The 23,924-nt window shown below is 38.4% G+C and overlaps 1 protein-coding gene and 1 non-coding gene across 4 annotated transcripts in view; one reads left to right on the top strand and one right to left on the bottom strand.

The window, feature by feature from the left end:
• LOC105830667 (protein outspread) overlaps positions 1-23,924 on the bottom strand; it is a 185,631-nt gene that overhangs the window by 80,140 nt on the left and 81,567 nt on the right. For all 3 annotated transcript variants that reach the window (XM_036290403.1, XM_036290404.1, XM_036290405.1), the window contains exon 4: positions 8,084-8,149. In XM_036290403.1, the coding sequence (XP_036146296.1) occupies positions 8,084-8,149 (66 nt within the window). The remainder of the gene's footprint in view (positions 1-8,083; positions 8,150-23,924) is intronic.
• Positions 13,163-13,355, top strand: LOC114255690. Its single transcript, XR_003626885.1, has one exon. It is a non-coding gene; the product is annotated as a U2 spliceosomal RNA (small nuclear RNA).

Raw genomic sequence — 23,924 nt, 5'->3', positions numbered from 1 at the left:
GAAGAAACGACAGAGACAGCCATAAAATGTAGATTTGCTGCTTGCCGCGCATTACGGCGTATTTCGAAGAGCAAAGCTCCTCTTCAAGCTGCGCGGTTATCCCTTCTCGTACAGCACTATTACCCCGTGACTTTTCCTTCTTTCTTCGTGATTGATTTACGTCGCTGACACACCGAGAAACGCCATTAAGGTCTACAAGAGGCGCTTCATCCTTTTTCGCGTGTCTTCGTTCGTTTCCTTTTTTACAAGTACCACACTGCTAAACACCGCGTGAGATTATTGTTCGTCGCAAGTACGCGAATGTTCACTACTTTTCGATGTATCTGTCGGTCGGCTACCAATTAATTTTAATTTGATATTAATATTTCCTCTGTACAATTTAAAATTATGCATTTTACGTTTCATCTCAAAAAAGTAAAATGTTAGATTTTAACTTCATAGTAAAATTGCAGACCCGGAAATTACTATTATCAAGGCACATCATAATGCAAAATTATCATACACCAAACGGTACCTGGAACTCACTTGGCGAAGGCAATCCTGCGCCTTAAAAATTTATACGTGTCGCACGGTAAAACGACAGATTGTATACACAAAGTATATTTCAGCCATAGAAATCCCGCATTCATCCTTGACGGTAACATTTATCTCAGGCAGCTTCCTCACATTGTGAAAAGATAAAACCCATCGTGAATTTACATTGACCATAAAACGCCGTATAGTTCATTTCATTAGCAAGAATAAACAATCAGACATTTCTATTTAAGTTATAAAAAAATATTATAACAATCTAATCTTCAAAGACATTTTAATCAAAAAATCATTTCGACTCTTGCTGCTATAAAATGGATATAAAAGTACAAGATTTTTAAGTATGTGACAAAATAAGCTTAGCGAATAAAACAATAAAATTTAGATATTATATTCGATATATGTTTAACGGTATTTCGATGAAAATGAGGCGTTCTTAAAATAGCTGACAATATCATTTTAATCCCTCCGAGAAACGTACGAGACACTTCCAACGGGCATAAGTGTAGCTAAAAGGATAACGGAGGGTGGCGTGCAGCGCGTCCGGGAGAGATTTTCCGTGCGCGGAGCAAAGTCGCGGCGAAACATCAGGATCGCGTGACGGTCATAATCTACGATACGCGAGACACCACCGTGTATATACATATCCTCAAAGCCTAAACGCGACGTGCACGCATACAACTCCTCGCGAGCACCTAAACGAGAACTTCCTCGTGAGATAAAACGTACGGCGGTACGGGAGAGACTCGAGGAAGCTCTCTCGGCGCGTCTCCTTCCTCTCTCCTAATGTACGTTGCCCCCATCGAGACGACTTCCTCCGTCCCCTTCGTCGTTATCGCGAGACACATAGTTGACACCGGACGAGCATTACGTAAGACATACGTATACACGGGCCGCGGGATTAAACGCGCGCGCGCGTACGAACACCTATACACGTGCATCCCAAATGCATCCATGCAGCCGCGTCGCAAGCATGCAAATCCCGTACACGCGTATCGGTATTAATATCGAGTGTAGGCAGGGTCGGCGGCAGCAGCAGCAGCAGCGGGCAGCATCAGGCAAAAAGAACAAAAGGACAGAAAGGATAATCAGACTGCACGTGTGTACATGTGTGCGAGTATGTGTACGTGTGTGTGTGCGTTGCGTGCGCTTGACGTAGCGCGAGATGAACAAACGGATCTGACCGATGATGCTGGATCGTGATTGCCGGAGAGCTCTCTCGCAGCGATGATGCAGTCGCGACGAGATGGATCCCCTCGCACTGCAATTTGTTTCGTTAAAACGTCGTGCATGTGTGATCGCTCACGGTACACTCGCGGCGATACGTGCGGGCTTCAATTTCCGACCCCGGATCTTCCCGATTAATATAGGAATTAATGAGATTGCGTTTCCGACCTAACCAAGTAAGATGACATTCGGCGAGTTAATGAATTAACTGAAGGATATTTCCTCCCTTCTTGTAATACTTTGTATATAAACTGCAATCTCTTGATAAGAATTCACAATATATTATAATAGAATAGTTTATAATTGTGATTAATACAGCATAAGACTCTGACGTCAAAAGTAACGCAAGTGCATTTTTATCCTGTGAGAAAAAAGACAAGTACACTAAGAAAAAAATATTGCTGATTTGACAAAATTTTCCAACTAAATTAAAATTTCGTCAGTTTAAGAATTTATGCATTTAACTTGAATGCACAAATTTCAATTCAAGTGTTTATATAATTAATTAAAATATATAAATACTTGAATAGATAAAATTTAATTTAGTTAGATAATTTAATCAAATTAACATTTTTTTCTCAGTGCAGTACTTCAATTAAAGAACCGTTAGAAAATAAATATAAAAATCTATAAAGACACATGAATATTTCAAATAAAATTTGTAATAAACGCTCCGAACTCTTTATCACTAAAGAGAGGAATTTTAATTAACAATTCATCTCTTCTCTAGTATGACAATCGATATTGAATTTCAACGTGATTCGAGATAAAAAACCAATAATATTTAATCAGGCGATATAAATTTTCGCAAACGCGAGCCTCAAAATATGCAGATTCTCATTACCGATTTCTAACAGTCCTTGCATCGATCCTTTGAGGATATTAGTCACTCGAATTGTGAGCATGGACAATGGGGAGCCACCTCCAAACGGAAACGGCCGGCGCGGAAAAATCGCGGAGTCGTGGGTGGAGGAACAAAGGTTTCCTTAATTAATGACGGCTCGCTCGCTAATAACGACGCTATTATTGCGATACCACGGTTCATTAACATTTATCGGTAACGCAGCTGTTGTCCCGCCCGGCCTACTCTGATAGCTATCGTTTAATTGGGGTCAGCCGATTAACTTGCGTTTAGCCCGGAATATACATCGCCGGCCGAAAGAGGGTCACCTCGCTTCATCATCGGCTCGATCATCGTCGATCATCGTCATCGCGATCATTAGTAGGCCGGCGATACGCCGCGCCTCGCGTCGCGATACTCGGAATATACAATTGAACGCAGTTGTTAAAACAAAAAAAAAATAAACATAATGGAGCCCACTTTTATCATGATGTATCTTTAACAAAGATTTCGTTAACGACTTTGCGGTTAATTAACGACAATGAGATTCCTGGTAAATCACGTTAACGGCGTTATTTTAGTGCTTAAGTCTCTGACGCTGAATAATTTTAATCGAACAAAGAAGGTTACGCCGAAAGAGAATAATATTCGAAGAAGAACAAGGAAAAGCGTTTACTTGGCGTGTATCTCGCGTCTGCTCTCGTGACACGCATACTTTAATTGGCTCGAAATCGCGCGCGATGTCATTACATAGGCGGCAAACACAGGCGCGGCGACGAGACGATGAATATCGCGCGCCATAGACGATCGTGTCCGTGAAATCACCGCCTAACGCTATAGCGACAGGAACCGCGTTTACAAATTCAAATTGCCGCGGTGAACGGCGGCGCGATGACGGATCGAACATAATGACAGATGCACGTCGCGACGCGGTAATTCCGATTCCCCCGGGAGGAATCCTTCGGCCGTAATGATCAATAATTGATCGGGAGAAGGAACGTTCCTCCAGCGGTTTCCGCGACCCTTCCGTCCGCGCGCGACGCGAGATCCATTATGCAAATTCATCGAACCGACGAGCGAGCGCGGAAAACCAGCGGATCGCGCTCCTAGAGATTAGAACGAGCCTCTGCGCGAATCGTGGAATAAATCGTTTCAATTATTTCGCGCGCGGTCTCGACCGCCAAGGACGGGGATCGCCGGGGCGATGAGAAAATTGGATCTTCCGAACCCGATTCTGTGATACGCTGTTAATAATTCTCCATTTCACTTTCGTACCGGCGAATCGGCGGCCCGGACCACGCGAATAATTCGAGAATGAAACTCGACGGCCGAGAGAGAGCGGCTGATTTACGCCGGTGTAATTAAACGAATTAGCCACACACTTAGCCCCGGCGAAATAAGAGCGACTCGCGCGAGAGAACATCCCGGGAATGCTCTCTCGTTACCGAGGCGATTTCACGGGAATAAACGGCTCGTTTCGAAAGCCACGGATGCCGCGCCCGCGTGCGTGCGCAGCGTCACCGAGACGTAGAGATTCGTGAGGAAGAAATGCAAATCGTTTTTAATTTCGTCGACCGCGAAAGTTGGAGGTCTCATTGGAAGAAGCCGCTCACCGTCGCGGCCGCGCGCGCTTCGATTTCTGCGGGAATTTCTGCGAGACAGACGAGGGAGGGAAAGGGGAGGAAGAACGAGAGCTCGGCTTCGGCAAGAATACGACTCCTTCATTTACGTGGCCCGTTGATTTGCCGCGCCGACGGGCAAGTATCTTATCCCCGGGGGCAATTACCGCCGGTTATTCTGCCGAAGGGAGAGAGAGAGAGAGAGAGAAAGATTGGTGCAGCGTCCATTATTTTTAAGCCCGCGACGCGGCGCGGTTAGCTCTCCCCGGATTCAATTCCGCGGAGAGCGCGCGGGATGGAGGCGTAATGCCTGTTTTACTCGCGCGCCCCATTCGTCGGCCGTACCACCGAAGACAGGTAAGAGCAGGCTTTGTTTCGAAAGCAATCGGTCTTCCGCGGGATCTCCCACGACCGCGCCGGGCACCGCCGCCGCCGCCGAGGATTCATGACAGAACAAATTACAGATCGGCAGAAAAAAGACCATCGTCGGCTCGTTCGCGGCTATACGCGTTCCTCATCCCCGGGGCCCTTTACCCTAACCCTACCCCTTTGCGCGCGCGCGCGCGCGCGAGCGCGCGATACCAAGTCGTGAGTCGCAAATTAATGGCGGCCATAATTTCGGCCGATAGTCGGGCCCGATGATGATGTATCGTTGCTAAATGCAACGGCGGAGTCGCCGCGCCGCCGATTATTCACGGAATGTTAGCCGCAATCTCTTAATCGCCACAAGGTCGCAACGATGATCGCTTGAAAATCATCGACCAGCCCGGGATGCGCTACGTGTGTACGTATACGCGGGGCCTGCGTGGAAAATGTGAACCTCGCGCTCGTTTTCTTGTCGAATTTAGAAAGATGATTTTCTGATATACAAATGTCTTATATTATGCATTAACTATATAAAAACTTGCTTATAGATTAAGTAATTAATTATAATTGCAACCCTTAGGGGAATCAATGAAGAATACGTATAAGTAATAAATTAGTCAAAGAGAATTCCAAGTTATGTATATATACACGATGATTATATTTATAATTATTAATATAATTAATGTGCACCAGAGAAAAAAAATTTTGCAAATTATTTGACTAGATTTCTCAACTCGATTCAATTTCTTCAAGTGTTTATGCATTTTTAACCTAAATACGTGAAATACTTGAACTTCAATTTAAGTATTTATATATTTGACTGAAATACATAGATACTTCAATCGAAGAGATTTAATTGAGTTGGAAAATTTAGTCAAATTAACAACTTTTTTCGCTCAGTGTGTACTCCACTGAAATCCAGCTAATACTTACGACAATGTTAAAGCAATTAGTTGAATAGTTTCGGTTGCAGTTGCAATCTCTCGGAACGGAGCAGCAAAAGGCAGCCTCTAGCTTGCCGCAACAAGGCAACTCGCGATACTCGTTTGCCCGAGCGCATTCCGACTGTTCCTTACCGAAGTTCCGGGAATCTAATTTACGGGCGTCGGGTTCGCGGCCGAAGTAAGTCTTCCACGATGGAAAAGAGCGGCGGCGAATCCCTCGTCCTCGGGGGGGGAGGAAGAAAACGGACGAGGAACGAAACCAAGAGACGTGTGGATGTAACGAGACACGCGTCGTCGCGAGATTACGACTCGATTCGACGGGAACGTCTCGCGGGGCTGCTTTCGACTGACTTATTTCGACCCGTTAGCCTAATTTCTCATTCCCGCGCCAAGGACAACCAGAACGACTTCTGTTTTGCAGTCACACGTTTACAGGGGTAGACACACGGTCGCGTCCACCGCGCGCGCGTGTGTACCGGTTATTATCTTTTCGCATTTTTCGGCCGAGATTATTCTTGAAACGAATGGCCCTCTTAAGCCTCCAGACCGGATCATTAATCTGGGTTCGAGGATGGCCGGGCAGGCACGCCGGCCGCGGGAGGGAGGGAGGGTTGGAGCGTCTCTACAAAGACCTTAGTGCACCATCTCCACAATCGTTCTTTCACGGGAGTGATTTAAATAAAGGGTAAAGGACACTTCAAGGCTGACGGCAATTCCGTTCAATTTATGCGCGCGGATCCAATATATAACCCCTCCCCACCCCGCCCTTCCCTCGCTTTTTTCTATTTTACAGCGGCGAGCCGTCGAGTAAGAACGAGATAAGTTTACACATTAATCAAAAGTGGAAGCTTCTCAAGATGCTGTACCGGGCTGATCCATAAACGCGAAATCAATTGAAACGTTAAAAAATTAACCAAACTGCTGATTATAGTGCGCTCCCTTTCTGCCGCTATTATTATTTAAAGGAAAAAAAAAATTTCACATTATTACACATACACGGAGAGAATTTTCTCTTAAAAGTTACCCTTAAAATCTGGTAATTGTGGAATAATGTGTAACCTCGAGGAATTTTACTATACTGCTTAGCAAAATTTACTAAAAATATAGTACAATTTACTATAATACTTTCAGTAAAATTTACTAAAAGTATAGTAAATTTTACTAAAAAGTATAGTAAAATTTCTTGAGGTCACACATTATCCAAAAATTATCAGATTTTGAGGGTAAATTAAAAAAAAAAATTTCTCTCCGTGTATCATCATACATCGAGATTTTGTGGTTATCGAAACATAAGCTAAAGAAAATTGAAGAAAAATTGTGAACGGTTTTTGTATATCGAGAGGATGGGAAAAATATATTCACGATCGAGGGATCGCAGACATGTCAATCTGCCTTTGAGACATCGCCGTCGAGCAAACGACGTTCTTAAGGAACAGTAATGAATTCTATTCTGGCGCCCGTTCGTGCGTAAATCAATTCTGACGGGTTGAAAGAGTTTCCGCGTCTGCCGCACCAGGAAGCGGAAACTCGAGATGTACCGGTGTCGGGGTCATTTATAGCAACGAACGTACTGTGCGTACACGGGACGCCGCTGCGCTGAGACGTTGCCGATGCGATAGTCGGTAGGTAGGTAGGTAAGTAGATAGATAGGTAGGTAGGTAGGTAGGTAGTAACCGGCTGATGCGTGCACGGCAGGCCATCGTCGAGTACACAATCGGCTACACTACGACTTCCCCGGTACACTCTGCCGCGTGCCCGCAGCCTCCGAGAAAGCCACCTCCTCTCAGATCTTGATTCATTGCTTGACATAACGCGCGGATTCTGACAGTTCGCGATACTCCAACTCTTGCGTCTGCCATATTTTCGTATTATTCCTGCTCCGTTATCTGTGATATAATGCCGTCACTCAACGTTCTTCTCTCTCTCTCTCTCTCTCTCTCTCTCGCTCTGCTCCCTCTCTCAGTCCTCTCTCTCTCTCCTCTCTCTCTCGCCTCCCTCTCAGCCTCGCCTCTCTCCGCTCTCTCTCTCTCTCTCTATCTCCTCTCTCTCTCTCTCCTCTCTCTCTCTCTCTCTCTCTCTCTCTCTCTCTCTCTCTCTCTCTCTCTCTCTCTCTCTCGTTTATTACCAACAGTACATCTATAGCGACACGATAAGTGTGACTTTTAGAACGTGATAATTAGTTTATTTATAAAACGCACATGAATTGTGATGCAAATATCATGCAAAATCTTTTGCTGTGATTATTATAACTGCATTTCTGACTAATTTTAATTTAAAGACATTATTTTTCATTAAAAATATTTTGCGGCATTTAAAATTATTAAGTGAAATAATAAATTTGATGAAGACGGATTGCAAAAATAAAGAACTCTTCTACTGCCGATTATATTAGCAAAAATAACACAAAAAGAAATAGGAATCCATATCAACACGACAAATAGATCGTGTAAAGCAGCTCTTTCACATATGATAGAAAGATAAGTAATCACAGGTAAAAAAGAATGTGATCCAATTAATAAATTCGCCTCGAATATCAAATTACAAGTTACACTCACGTGTTCGTCCACAGAATACGTCAGCTCCCCATCGTCGTAGAGAACGAACCACCTCCTCTGCCATCTCTGTAACACAAAAATTATATTGGCTATTAGAAAAGATATTTATAAAGGTCAATATTTAAATACAAACGTTATAAGAAAGTGTTTAAATAATATACATCTTACAGTTTGATATTATTGTATTAAATAGGGATGTGTCGAATATCCGGCCTATTCTATTTTTTATTACTATCCGACCGGATAGCCGGATATTGTTAGTAGCCGTCAAATATCCGGCCAAAAATTTTATATTAAATTTTTGATGTACTTATACTACATTAGTTGGACATACATACATACATATAGTTACAAAATACTTCATGTAAATATGCACATATCATTATCATTGCTATCATTGGCGAAGCCATATTGTTGATTGTATACATTATACATGCACACTATGACATAAAATATGATTTATAGGTCTTAGTCATAGGTCTTATTAGTTAAAATATTTGAGTGCTCCAACTTCTTCCGCACAATCAGAAAAACTTTTTAACGCAGAAAAGTCAGTTTATTCCGATAACAAAAGCAGATTATTACCGCAAAACGCTGAAATGTTGTTATTTATTATGAACAAATTTATTAATATTAAACTGTGATTACTAAATGTAAAATTAGCAAGTAATGCCAGAAAAATATTACAAAATATAAATCAGAAAATAAATTTACATTTAAAACTTTGTCACTTATGTATTGTACTTTTTTTTCAAATTAGTACTGGATATCCAGTAGATACTCGGTATCTGTTCGCATAATTACAATATCCGGTAATTTTACTATCCAGCACATCCCTATAAAAAATGTTTAAATAATATACAACTTATAGTTTAATATTATTGTGTTAAACTTATATATAATTATATACAAGTTAAATCTTGTAATTAATAAATTTAAACTTATAAAATTAAAAATCAAAAATTTTACACAATATACAGAAATTTTAATATTATAGATTTATAAACGCGTAATTAGCTTTCATCGCTAGATTAAAATAACAAGAAATTTATATATAACACTAAAAAAAAAAACAAAAAAACTAAAAATAATAATTAACTGCTTTTCTTAGTATGAAAATGATATTGTTCTGTACAAAAAATTTGCAAAAAAAAAACAAAATAACGACAGCAGTGAAAAAAATAGTGGATAGAACTTTCCATAAAGCACTTCATTATTTATGCAGAAAGGCGTATTCTACGCCACGAGAAAACAATTTCGCACAGCTCAAGGTTGAACCTGTTCGATTCACCACCTAAAGAATCTCTAAGGCCTCCCGCTACGTCAGCTGGACAATTAGCACGCGGCAGCCGTTAATTAGAAACAAAGTCGGCGGAAAGGGAAAAAGAACGAAGAAGCGCAGCAGCCGGCAGCGGCGGATCATCACGATTTCTCTTTCATTGCTGCAAGCGAGACACCGCGAAAAATTTATCGTGCCTCTTCGAAGGCTTTTGGATGCTCTTTCGCACTTTCGCGTTCGCGAATTTACACGCGGCCTCACGAGCTTATCTCAAAAACTTCATCTACAAATTTCTCCCAGAAAAAAATCTCGCTCTCGTAGAGCGCGAATGAAATACAGAGATACGCAGACGACGTATCTCTCGCACATTGTTTCTATGCAAATTTCTTGCGGTTAATAAAAGCAGCCACTTTCACCGCGCATTACCCGACGGAAATACTCTTCGGGATTCGTTACGTACGTGGCAACAGCCAGCGAATTTGATGGGCGCACTTCGAAAGAATCGCGACGTTTATAGAGCGAGAACTTTACACGCTATACGATTGTATGCAAATGCACACAACGTGTGTAAAGTTTACGTCCAACCGCATGCATAGTTATGCGATACCGGCCATATCGATTAACCTCCTTGTCTACCATAGTGATGGGCACAATGTCCCGCAGGCGAACGCATTGACACAGAAAATGTGAAATGCTATTTCACAATCGATATTCGTATAAACAGAAAAATATACGATGAGCAGTGAAGATAAAGTCACTTAACTTACGAGAATTATGTAAAGTTAAATTAAGAAGAGAAGGGAAGAGAGAAACAGTAATAAAATAATTAATAAATATTTCTCTAGACTTTATCCTCATCAAAAATAAATTTTGGCGTAATTAATGACTCATAATGCACGAAAACAAATTTCTCTTAATATTTCCAGAAAAAGTGTTTTTAAAATTACTTATTTTGCGAAACGTTTATTTTCATATAAAACCTTTAATTTTTTTTTTTAATTGATGCTACTTTTCCTTTAAAAAAATAAACCTTTTGCAACAGATGTAAATAAATAATGCTTTATTGATCTTGAATTTTAATCTCTTTTACAGTGAACTGCTTCGACTCATATTTTACTTCAGTGAAATTAATGTCCTTATTGGCAAAAACACAGTTGAAAAAGTTAAATGGTTTCTGCGAAATATTGTAGACAGACAAACGGACAGCAGATCGATGCTGTAAAATTATAAAATAATTTATTACGCTTTGCTACTTGAAGTATTTTTTTCTTGTAAAACCATTAAAATAAATTTCGTAAAAATTTCTATTCAAAAACTATTTCTATTTCTTTTACAATTTATTTTATTTTTACCACAAATATGCGTAATATAATGGTTATATGCTCTAATTTTTTATGCATGAATCTCTAAATAGTGTCATTCATGCGAACAAGATTTCAGAGAAGAAAGACGCAACTGTAACGGAAACGTTGCTGTCACTGATACATGTAGAACGCAATAAAGCATGTATTGAAAACGTGTCATTTCAATGCGTAACATGAATTCAGGTTTATGAAATCCAGGTAGCACTGGGAACCGATTTTGTAGCACCATAATACATCGAATCCTGAACAAAAACGTCGTACTGCTTTTGTCCATAAACGGACAAAACGTCCGTCGTCGTGCAAAATAGGCGCATAGGTACCGTTGCAAAATCGCCGGACTAGGCAGTCAGGGGAGAACAGATATCAGCCTACGCGAGGCGGCGGTATCTTCATCTGGTAATTATTCACCAGTGGATGGGCTTCGTGGACCATCCGTACGTGGAGTCCGGCACGTGCGTGGGAAGATCTCTCACGGAGGAAGAGGAAGAAGAAGAAAAAGCAGCGAGGCACGAACAATGCGCGAGAGGATTGAGACAGTACGATGGAGAGAAAGTACAGAACTCTCTTAGCTGATAATCTCTTTCTCCCGTAAAGCGTGTCCTAAAAATAGATTCTTTCAAATGTATCAATAGACTCGGACATAGTCAGAAAAATATTACCAAATATAAATTTGAAAATAAGTCTACTTTTAAAAGTTTTGTCACTTATGTATTACATATTTTATTTGCTTCCAATAGATAATTTGCTTCCATATTTTATTTTTTTAGAAATTAGTATTGGATATATCCGACAAATATCCGATATCCGGATATCGGTTAAATATCCGATATCCGGATATCGGTTAAATATCCGATATCCGGTTTTACACTATTACCGAATATCCGATATCTGGATAATTTTACTATCCGGCACATCTCTAAATGTTATTAAAAAAGTTATAAAAAAATTATCATGGTCGACACAATAAACGTCTTTTCTAATGTAAATTTATAATACAAGGAAATAAAATAAAAATTATTATTTTTTGTGCACAATTTCAAATAAATTTTAATAAAAGTTTTTTAAAATAATTAAAGGTCTTTTTAATTCAACCATTCTAATCTACTAAAATAATTATCTAAAGAATAGCTTCAATAGAATAGCTAATACTATTATATATTGCAAATATAAATTGCGAAATTAATATTATGTATTATAATTGCAAATATAATTGCAGAATTAATGTTACATATTGCATAATATTTCGCAAATATAAGACAAATATAATTTGCAAATATTTTGCAAAATTAATATTATATATTGCGTAAAATATATTGCAAATATATAATCGCGAAATTAATATTACACATTGCATATCAAATATTGCAAATATAATGGCAAAATTACTATCATACATTGCTAACCATATGTTGCAAATACAATCACAAAATTAATGTTATGTATTGCAATTGCAAATATAATCACAGAGTATTCTGTTTTGCAAATATAATCGCAAAATTAATATTATATATTGCGCAATAATATATTGTGTATATATAATTGCGAAATTAATATTATGTATTATAATAATTGCAAATATAATTGCAGAATTAATGTTACATATTGCATAATATTTCGCAAATATAAGACAAATATAATTTGCAAATATTTTGCAAAATTAATATTATATATTGCGTAAAATATATTGCAAATATATAATCGCGAAATTAATATTACACATTGCATATCAAATATTGCAAATATAATGGCAAAATTACTATCATACATTGCTAACCATATGTTGCAAATACAATCACAAAATTAATGTTATGTATTGCAATTGCAAATATAATCATAGAATATTCTGTTTTGCAAATATAATCGCAAAATTAATATTATACGTGTATATTGCGTAATAATATATTGTATGTATATAATTGCAAAATTAATATTACATATTGAATATTATATATTGCATTATATATTTATATAAATTAATTAGATACGATACAATACGTAAATTCAGCGACGACAGATTAACACGACGTGTAAACACGTAAATATAATAATATAAATATTCAGGAAATAATATTTATAAGAATTACTATAAGCGTCAATATAAAGAGAAAATAGCGTCAGAAACACACGTATATATTCACTAAAGAGATATAAAATAATTAGAACATTAAAAAAAAAAAATTTTTTTTTTTTTGCAAAAAATTGAAAAAATTTTTTTGCAAAAAAATTGCAAAACAATTTTTGCAAATATAAAATGTTTCAGTGTACATTAGAGAAGGCTTCAGCCACGTGTTTCAACTAGAGAGAAAGGAGGGATTGACCGTGGAGGGGGACGATCGAACCGAAGGCTTACTGTGGCTGCCACCAAGCGGCGTGCGGTTCTCGGGAGTAAAATGCAACCTTTTACTCTATATAAGTCGAAGAGAAACGTTTCTATCTATCGCTTCTCGGCTCTCTGAGCTAAGATCAAAGTGTAGTATCTGTTCTTATCAGCTTAATATCTGATACAGTCCCCATAGGGGACTCAGAATATTAAACTGATTTTTGCAACCAGGCGGGGTTCCGGGGCTTGCTCCGACCCTACCGCGGGTCAACCCGACATTGCAGTACCGTCGGGACTGGCCCATTAAACAATTTCAAAAGAAAATAATATAACAAATGCAAAATTTGCAAAAAAAAATTGCATAATTGCAAATTTGCAAAAAATTTTTTGCAATTTGGTCAATTTGTCTGTATATTCCCAGTGAATATCGGAATGCATTTTCGACGTTAATTTTCCTTCTTTTAGAAAAAAATTGTATAAGTTCTATATAATATTGCGCGCAAGCTTCATATTAGAAGAAATTAATATATCGATCGCCGATATCAACTGATAGTCGATGATTGATAAAGCTCACGTTTACAACGGAGCTCGCACGTAACAATAAATGTATAAAATAAAGTGTTTTATATATACAATACATTGTAAATTACAACTGCTTCATAATTTAAGTTGCAATTTTTTTGCAAAAAGTTTTTGCGAATTTTTGAAAATCGTATAGTCACTTATTACGCTTTTGTACGTGTACTATACACGTGTAATTTATTATTGATACACATCTAAACGACATGCATCTAAACGCATACAAAGTGTTACACACAATGTGTAAGAATAACACACTTGGTTTTGCAATATACATACGCATGAATTATTCACAGTTGAGTTAATTTTTTGTTGATTTTAAAAGTATAACAAATTCTTCAGTAATATTTGCTTCAATATCTCTAAATTAAAAATTTTTGAATATATATATTACCATAATTAATGTAATTACAATTATTAATACATTTCATATATATATACATACATAATATACATATAATTTTTAGGTTTATCTAAATCTTTAAATATGTATGTATAATACGTAGCATGTATATTAGAAAATATAATGTTATATGTTAAATAATATGTTATATGTTTAATGTTATATGTTAAATAACATTTAGCGTGTATATTAGAAAAGATATCGTTATATGATTCTGTTAAGAATCCATGATAAGAGTAAATGCAATTATCACAAAAAATGAGCATTTTACATTTTTTTATTGTTAGATGGATGTTCCAATATATCAGTCTGAGGGGCACAGGATTAAGGGGCACAGTAATTGTATCACCCACCCTACTCTTCATATGCGAATATTCGCGACGCAAACAAAAGAATCTGCGATTTCCCGCGCTGTATTGTACGATGCCACTGTACCTCAATATCTACTTATATCCGCAAGATCGCAATTTCAAACGATGTGTGGGTCTTTGCGTACCAATAGAGCACTAAATCCTGATTTTATCGAGCTATTACATGCTGCATTCACCTTCACATGCGCATTAATTCGTAAATATTACGTAGCATAATTAGTTGCTTAGAATCATTATGATCTTGAGTTTTTTTCTCTAAAATTATTTTCTTAGATTGTACATAATAGAAACGTGATAAAAACATACCGAGAAAAAATTTATTAAAATTTAAAAAATATATTTCTTCAAATTATTTTTTTTAAGTAAAAGAAATATTAGTTAAATTTTAAAAAATCTATACATAGTTAGATTAAATTCACGTATAATTTCTTTTGAAAAAAAAAACAAATACATAATAACGTATTTTTCAAACATCTTTTTTATTTATCGTAATTTAAAAATATTGCACTATTGTAATCGTTTAAATACTTCTACAGTTCAAGAAATTACGAATGTAGATTTAATTAAACAAGAAAATGTAGATTAAATGTTTACACTATACTTATGTTACCAAATTAAAAACATTATATACCTTTTTCTTGCTATTTTGAAACTTGCTCTTTAATTATACTTTGCTTAATATTAATAACATTATATTTTAATCAATATTTTAACTTATATAAATAAATCACTTCTTGAATTACATAAAAGGTTTTTGGTGTTATTAAATTTTTTCTCAGCATATATTTATTAAATATTCATCAAATTTTCTTTGCAATAAGTAGACGAAAAGCTATTATTTTTTTACACAGTTTAAACATACACACGTACAAATCCGGGAGAGTACTGCAGAGTATTCGTGACGATCTTCATATTTAATGTGATATCAAATGTCTCGATTTCCCTCTTACGACTTCCTGGTCACCCACCGATCGGGCTTGGTATCTTCGTCGTCGGTTCGCTATTCGTGTTTCGACTCACGACCCTGTCGGCGTAGCCGCTAGCGTGCTAGCGTGCTGCCTACCATGCGGATGCCGTCGTTACTGAAAATGCCGAAGGGACCAACCACTGATCTCCGACCACAACGGTAACGTGACCCGAAGCTATTCCCTTGGCGATTCCCTATCGACGGAATCCACGATTCGGTCGATCCTATTTCCCTGACTCCACCCGCTCCGAATATCGCGGCTACGAGAAAGAAATAAAGTGGATTCTTTCTAAAGATTCGTGGTACGCCCTAATACCATGACCTCGGCATTCTTTATCCTTCCACCCGCATGAGTAGCAATGCAAAAACAACGAGTAGCAATGACAGCGCTTAAAAATTAGATATTAAAAAATAAAATAAAATAAATTGCATTGTATCTACTATTTTTCAATTCTGATTATTAAGTAAATTATGCCTAATAATAAGAAAAGCAGTCACTTAATTGTAAATATAATTGCAAATGTGTGTGTGTGTGTGTGTGTGTATTAGCTAGTTTTGTTTCCTGAGAGTACCTGAAGATTAAATAGCATTCTCGATTATCTCTTAAAAATTAGTGATACAAAATTTATATAGTGCCTATCTCTAAACTGTTGTTTAAAAATGTATCCTATATATTAACTTCAATTAAAAATATATTATTATATTGATTTTATTTTTTTATTATAGTAATTATTAATTAATATAATTTATTAATAAAAAATATTTTTATATTAAACTAGCTATGCCCTGCCACGCGTTGCTGTGGCTCTCTATTCTTATGCTACGTTTTTTTCAAATTTTCTTTGCTTTCGTTGTTTAACTTTTAAGAGCCTTGCTTTACTGTTGCTCTTTTTATTTTATTTTTGAATAAGCATTTATCTATCTTTAATAAATCTAATATTCATTTATTCACGTACTTCTAACTTACTTTATTTATTTATTGCCTTTGGCACTGTATTCAATTAATTTGTTTCATTCAACATTGTGTCAAAATTTCAAATCCTGCCATTGATTCTAAATTGTCATATACACGCTAAAAGAAACATTCTCAAATTAAAGGCTTGCATTTATAAAACGACCAGTAATAAATCTAATATTCATTTATTCGCGTACTTCTAACTAAATTCAATACAACGTTGTGTCAAAATTACAAAAAAATATTATTTAAAAAATATTGTTTAAAATTAAATTATGGCCATTATTTTTGAAACACACGTATTTCCAAAATCAGACCCCATAAGAACACTCCCGGTTACGAATGCAACATTGTGTCAAAATTTCAAAGTAATCGATGAAAAACTTACGGAGATCTTAAATGAGGAATAAACATTTACATTTTTATTTATATAGATTATATAAATGTATTTTAGTTACATATTGATTATTTTACATTATAATCTACTTTCATATGAAAACTACAGCTACAGTCTTCTTTCTTCAACGGGCTTCATTGAAGAACAACTCGTTGTTCTCGTGTCACAGCGAAAATTATTAATTAATTCAAGTATAATTATTGGTGGCTTATCATAATATTATCAACTGATCAGACTCGTAATCAATAAATCTCATTATCGTATTTATCTACGTGCTCGCGTTACGATTTGCGCCAGCGCGTATTTTAAGTCTCGTTACAGCTTTCCGTCGTAATTTAAACAACACGACAGCTCCGTCAATTAAACGAGTCAACAATCCGGCAACGGCGTGGATATGACGAACACGTGACTCATTTAATTATCGAACGTTAGACAGGTGAATCAGGGGAAAGTATATAATAGCAGCGACGGCGGAGTGAAAGTCGAGGTAATGCCGCGCGATCGTCAAACGAGTAACACGACGAAGAACGATCATTTGTTCAGAGGTTTGTCCGGCTAATTGGCGTGTCCTAAATACGCGGAACCAAATGATGCCACGGTGAGACCGGAGCGCGGCATAAAAGTTCGACTAATTTATGAGAATTCACAATTGCACGCGGATATTTAAATTAACATTTAATTCTATGTGTGTATCAATTTGATGTATAATAATTCGCTGTGAATATTGCATTGATATCGTGCATTGCTCTCTTTACTCAGATGCGGGAGAAAGATATCCCGGTGATCCGGAATCAATCGGAGAAATCAGTTCTGGTACATCGCGCGGCGTGACGATAAGCCGCGGTACAAAAAAAACCGATCGATCGTTTCGGTCGACATCACTCGTTCTACTCGGCGGTTGTCGTTCGTTATCAGCAACTGCACACGGGGAGCGAGAGGGAAGAGAAATTCAGCCGACCTTGATGAAAGTGACCATTCGCGTTGACAAGTGACGACTTGAGATAAGGAATCCAGTGCACTGGGATAACGGTGCGTTTTTTCCCCTCGCGAGAAATGTATTTCACTCTCCTCACTGATATTACGTGCGATTATCCTTCTGCTGAAATTTTTAATATACTGTCAAAAAAAAAGGACAAATTCTCAAACCGATGCGATTCTACCCCGATATTGCTGCTTTATCTACAATTGAACAACAGGCAGGAATGTTTCCGCGAGGCGCAAGACACGGCGTCGGCCTGTGTTGTTTCCAAGTTGTGTTGTAAACGAAAGAGCGATACGGATCTGCTTATGTCGAGCGAAACGACGGATGATGCGCGTCGCGGGTCACCGCTTTTCGCGCGCGCCCAGGTACTCGGCGGAGTCACCCAAGGCGGTAGGCCGATGATGAACGTTGTCTCGTCTCGACACGAAACCCGGTTGATTTTTGCCTTCATGCTCTGCCAACCATGCGCCGCGGTAATTCGTCAGCTCGCGACCAAACGGCCGACCACGCCCGCGGGAAGAATCGAACATCGATGCCACTACCGTTCGTTTCCTCAGGTTCTCCTGAATTCAATCGCGATACGATCATAATTAGTTTAAATCCCGTTTTTCGAGCAAATGAAAGATAAATGATGAAATGTACTTTTCACTTTTTTTTTCTAAAAGCTGCCATGGATTTAGAAATCCATTCAAAAGACTGTTTTAAATAAGTTCCTTTTTTTCAATAAAATAACAGCCATCTTTATTTTTCTTATTACCTTAATTTAAACACAATAGAAACATTCTTTGCCTCTCCCGGTCTCTCCCGTCTCTCCACGTCTCTCCCGGTCTCTACCCGTCTCTCCCCGTCTCTCCCCATCACTCCCGGTCTCTCCCCGTCTCTCCCGGTCTCTCCCCGTCACTCGCGGTCTCTCCCCGTCTCTCCCGGTCTCTCCCCGTCTCTCTCGGTCTCTATCCGTCTCTCCCCGTCTCTCCCCGTCTCTCCCCGTTTCAATGTGTCAAAATTTCAAAGCAATCGGTAAAAAACTTACGGAGATCTTAGATAAGTAACAAACATTTTACATTTTTATTTATATAGATATAAAAATTATAAAATTATATGAAAATAATAAAATATTAAAACAAGTCCTTTGCTTTTGACTTATTAAATTAATCGTAATTCAGAAAATTTATCAAAAATTTATATTAAAGTTTATAATTTAAGCAAATAATCCTCAACGATTATTAAAGGTTCTCATATAATTTAAATCGCACATAATCAACAATATAATGTTTAAATGACAGACTGCTATTTAGATAAATAAATCTACCGTGGAATACTTTTTTACGTAATAATAATCAGCGTACGAAACTTTAACCATAATTAAATCTCGCTTGGCGTATTGCTCGAAGGCGAATCAAATTGCGTATCGAAAAACACACCAACAACGTGCATGTATTTGTGGGCAGATCCCTGAAATGCGAGATATCTTGATCGTAAGAAAAGCGAGTGCGTACTCTATATTTCTATAACTCAACTGTAAAAGAAATCTTCGAGCCATCCTTCATCGTACTACCTTTATCGTTCCTTCTTATTTTCTCTATCTTTCTCCCTTTCTCTCTCCTTCTCTCTCCCGCTTTTCTCCGCGCGAACGCGAATCGGAATTTCGCCAAGGCGACTTTCCACCCACGTGGCACTAACCTTCCAGTCACTTCATAATTTATCTGCGCCCGATATGTCAGATTTACGAGCCCGGAACGAAGGCGATCGAATGAGGAGAACAGAAAAAAAAAGAGACTCCGCGTCGTAATTTGCACCCTACCATAAACTCCGTGACACTCTACCGTTATAAATAACGCGGTCTACAATGTTAAATGCTATGTGTCTCGCGCACGCACGCGCGAGAGATGCATGGGTAAAATGAGAAAAAAATACATTTGCGATCTCGTATAAGTTAATCTCATTTCAAACCCCGTCGCAAAATGAGAAGGACGAAATAAATTCATATCCCCTGAAAAAAAAATACCCAAGCGTAAACTGACGTAAAATAAAATGCGCTTATACACAAACGATCAGTTATATCGGAATGCTTTTCAAACATTGACAATCCAGTGATCACAACAGAGAAACTGAAGTTATTTAATCGTTCGCGTCGTCATTCGATTATTCGATATTATAAATTTCAGCTTCTTTTGGAGCGAGTCACGAAAATCGAGTGAGTTTTGTTTGCGAAAGGGTTGGATAATCGCGGTCGTGGGAACGACCGGCGTTAGTTCGGTACGAGGTTTCGCACTCTATCCATACCGTGTAGAATCTAAATAAACTAACGCGAGAGGCGTAGCATCCGAGAGTCCAGGGCGGACGGGCGAATCGCTTAATCGCTTATTTATCACGCGGCCGTATTTTCCCAAGCTAAAAAAGTCTAAGCGGCAATGCTAATCTCGACGAGGAAAGAGAGAGAGAGAGAGAGAGAGAGAGAGAGAGAGAGAGAGAGAAGGGTCCGATCTCGCCAAAGTAGCCCCGTCGGCGAGCAAATCATCGAGACCGCTGCAATCCCAGGCGGAGCCGGCAAATCTAGATATCCGTCGACGCCCAGGAGCGGACGGCAACTTTTCCGGAGTTTGAAAGACGTGAATGCTAAGGAAACGTATTTATACAAAGTGCATTGCGGCATAAACAGGAAAAGGAAACAGTGCAAAATATAACGATATTACGAAGAGAGAGAGAGAGAGAGAGAGGAGCTTATCCCTTCAAGCTGTGCCTGACGTCAGATTTGTCAATAATTCGAATAGTTATAAGTATCTTCGAATCGAATCGGATTTGATCCAAATCTTACGACTAGTGACCCAGCGGAAATTTTATTCGTCACGCATGGTCAACCTTATAATGCTACAATCTATGTGGCTGCGCTTTAATAGAACCCAGAGTACAGGCTTCAACTTCCCACCTTCCTTCCCTTTCTTAGAATATCGTTTTCTTACGCTGTCTTTCACTCTCTTCCTTCCTCTTTCCCTCGCCATTCTCGCTGCAAGTGGAAAGGTGACGAAGAGACGGCGGCGGCGGGAGAAGAGGCAGGATGCAGAGAGGAATCCAGCTGGCCGGCGACTAGTGACAAGGCCAAAGCACACGAAGGAAAACGAGGGCCGCGTACATGCACAGACACATTTATCCCCGCCTCTATCACGGCCCTGACTAGCGTCGACAGCTTCCTGGTGCTGACTTGCGCAACTTGCATCTATACCCCGCGATCGGGCCGCTTCCTGCAAATCGCGGCCATGGGCGAGAGGGACTGCGAGAGGCCATTACGATTATCTACGATGCAATACCAATTAGACTTGTAACGGAAAAAGAGCGAATATTCTGTATCCGTATATTCCTTTCGGAAGCATTGCATATACTTCAATATTATTTCGAAATTTAACTGTACATTGGTGACACAATCTTCCGAATACAGATCAAGTTCAAAGACAAATGTCAATCGAAAAATTTGTATAGTAATTATTTTTAAAAAAATTGTAGACTGTTATGGCGTTAAAATAAAAGTATCTCGATAAAAAGAAAAGCAGTCACTGAAACTGATGAAGAAATAGGTAATAGCAAAACTTAAGCTTCCGAACTGTTATATACATATTTAAAGAATCTTAATGTTGTTTAGAAATATTTCTTTTTTTTTAGTTTTCACGTGTATTAAATCCATTCTCCAACTTCTCATTGTCTAATAATGTTTCTGTTTCTTCTGTTTTTTTTTTTTTTAAATATAAAAAGACAAAAGCTATTAGCATTTTCTCTTATCAATGACATTCGATGCAATAAAATTTCTGTTCCTAAGAATTCCTAAGAATACCACGTGATACCAAATATATAACTGTTCCTAAATATTATTTCGCACGCAAAACGTAACGATTCTCGTAGATCTCCGCTAGACACGAATTAGAAATCGAAATAATATATCGCTGACGTGATGACGATTTAATTTTCACGCGCCCCGGTATTTTATGTATGCGCGCGGTATACATATCCGCGAGACACTCACGGCAATTAATACAGATGTCTGGGAGTGGTAAGGAAATCTCGGATTTATCGTGCCGTTGGAAATAAGTACGGTGATCGTCTCGGGGTTATCGTAATTAGATTAATATCTTTGGATTTACGGGCACCTCGCTTCACGCGCCCCGACTCACTCGTTGCCAACGCTTTTTTATCTTTCGAAGGAAAGAAATCTCTCTCTATCTCTCTTTCTTTCTCTTGGCACCTCCTGGCCTGATGGTGTGAGAAAATCGAGTTGCGCACGCCATAGCGTACAAGAGCGCCAAGTGGAGGCGTGTTGAAGAGTTTTCAGCGACGGGAGATGTGAGGGTACCGTTAATTGAATAAAATTCTCTCGGCTTCCTGATGTCGGAAAGAGGGGGCCGCCGCTAAAACCGTTTATGCAGATTGCATAGTCCGCCGCGATTGGCTCTGTCGCGACGGTCAACCGCGTTTCGGATGAACCGTAAAACCGTAATGTCGCGTACCAGTCGTAAGACACGTTCCGTAAGGCCAACCCGAACGGGTTAGAGCCTTAATAAAACGTCACCGTTTGCGATTACCATATATTACGCATCAAACGAAGTCACTTAGCGAAGTGACTTCGGATAACGTTGCTTGAAAACGAATAATTTCGCGATAAAAAATTAAGAACTGCAAGTAGCACAAGATTTCATGGGAATTTTGAAAAACAAAACCCCCTGAGATTTCTCTCTTATGACTCTCGTAAGAGTCGATTGAGTTTCGATAATGAAGAGAGAAATTTATCATGACCTGTATCTAAAATCAACCCTCGTCATCATGCTCGCGATATTACGCCCCGCGATCGACGTATTCATCTTCGTCGATAAATTATTATGCGAAGGAAATCATCGGCGCAATTAAAAATACCGCGAGGAGGAACGTGCCGAGGATTCGCGTCACTTATCCTTGCTGGTTATTCTTTCTCCTTTTTCTTTTTTTTTTCATCGGTCTCCCGGCTTTATCCCGCCAGCCAATCTGCGGCCGCGAGTCCCGATGCTGTTATCCGGTGCGTTTGCAATGGAAAGAGAAAGAAAGCCCGGATAGCGGTCAAGTGTACCGTTCCGCGCAGATCGACGACGATGCTTGTACGACTCGATGATTACTGGTCGTTGTAACGAGCTTGTAGCGAGATATCACTCGCCTACTACGTCTCTTTACGAGTGATACTTTACACGAAAAATCGATGCCAAGCGAACGATGCAGTGTTTTTCCTCCGTGATGTCCGTGATATCAGAACAGGAAGCCAAAATCTCATAACTGAATATAATCGAAATAACGCAAGAGATTTCGGAAAAGTTATAGAAAGGCAAATGTTTGTCAGAGATACAAGATACAATTTCTTAAAAAGTTTTTAAAATTATAACGAGACATGCGTGTCCTGATCCAAAACAAAATTAAACACCAATCATAGCAATTTATAATTAATAAGTTTGTTATTTAATCATAATTAATATCGGAAGACGAGTTATGATATATTATTAAAAACTGGCAGAAAGGAATAAGCGCCTCAAATTTAAAATCGTTGCAAATTTCTCCTCTGTTAAAATAAAGGTAACATAAAGAGAGAGAAAGAGAGAGAGAGAGAGAGAGAGAGAGAGAGAGAGAGAGAGAGAGTGTGTGTGTGTGTGTGTGTGTGTGTGTGTGTGTGTGTGTACATCAGCTTCATTAAGTCGCAACGTTCTTAGGAACAAGCACCGAACAAGCGACCACAATTCACGACGGTGAAAAGTGGACTTATCTCCGACGTGCATGCCAAAGAGACGAAGGATCCTTATCGGGATGTTCCATGCACACGGCGACACCGGAGTAAGTAGCAAAGAATGTAAACCGTGTTGAACTATCGTACCTACGACGTACGTATCGTCGACAACGGTAGGTCGATAGGCCGATTATCTGAAAGGAAAGTCTTCCGCAAAATCGTTGATGAAATCAAAACAAAAAAAGATACCGTTCGCGCACGTAACGAGAAGAGAAAAGCCATCACGAAAATATCGGGACGAATCATGTGTGTGAAATCGTTTCTCTAATTAATTTTTTTTTTATAATAACGTCCGAGACACCAGTATGCACTGATTAAAATTAGATGTAGACTGACAAAAGATGTCCTTAAAATGTTTTCTTCGCGTGTACTGTTAATATTAATATTTCTATTTGAAAATTAAAAAAAAAATTATAATTAAAAGTTTACATACCTT

This window comes from Monomorium pharaonis, chromosome 7 (genome assembly GCF_013373865.1).
Source record: "Monomorium pharaonis isolate MP-MQ-018 chromosome 7, ASM1337386v2, whole genome shotgun sequence".
Taxonomy (NCBI): domain Eukaryota; kingdom Metazoa; phylum Arthropoda; class Insecta; order Hymenoptera; family Formicidae; genus Monomorium; species Monomorium pharaonis.
Note: the sequence above shows the minus strand (reverse complement) of the source record. Positions and strands in the feature narration are given on the sequence as shown.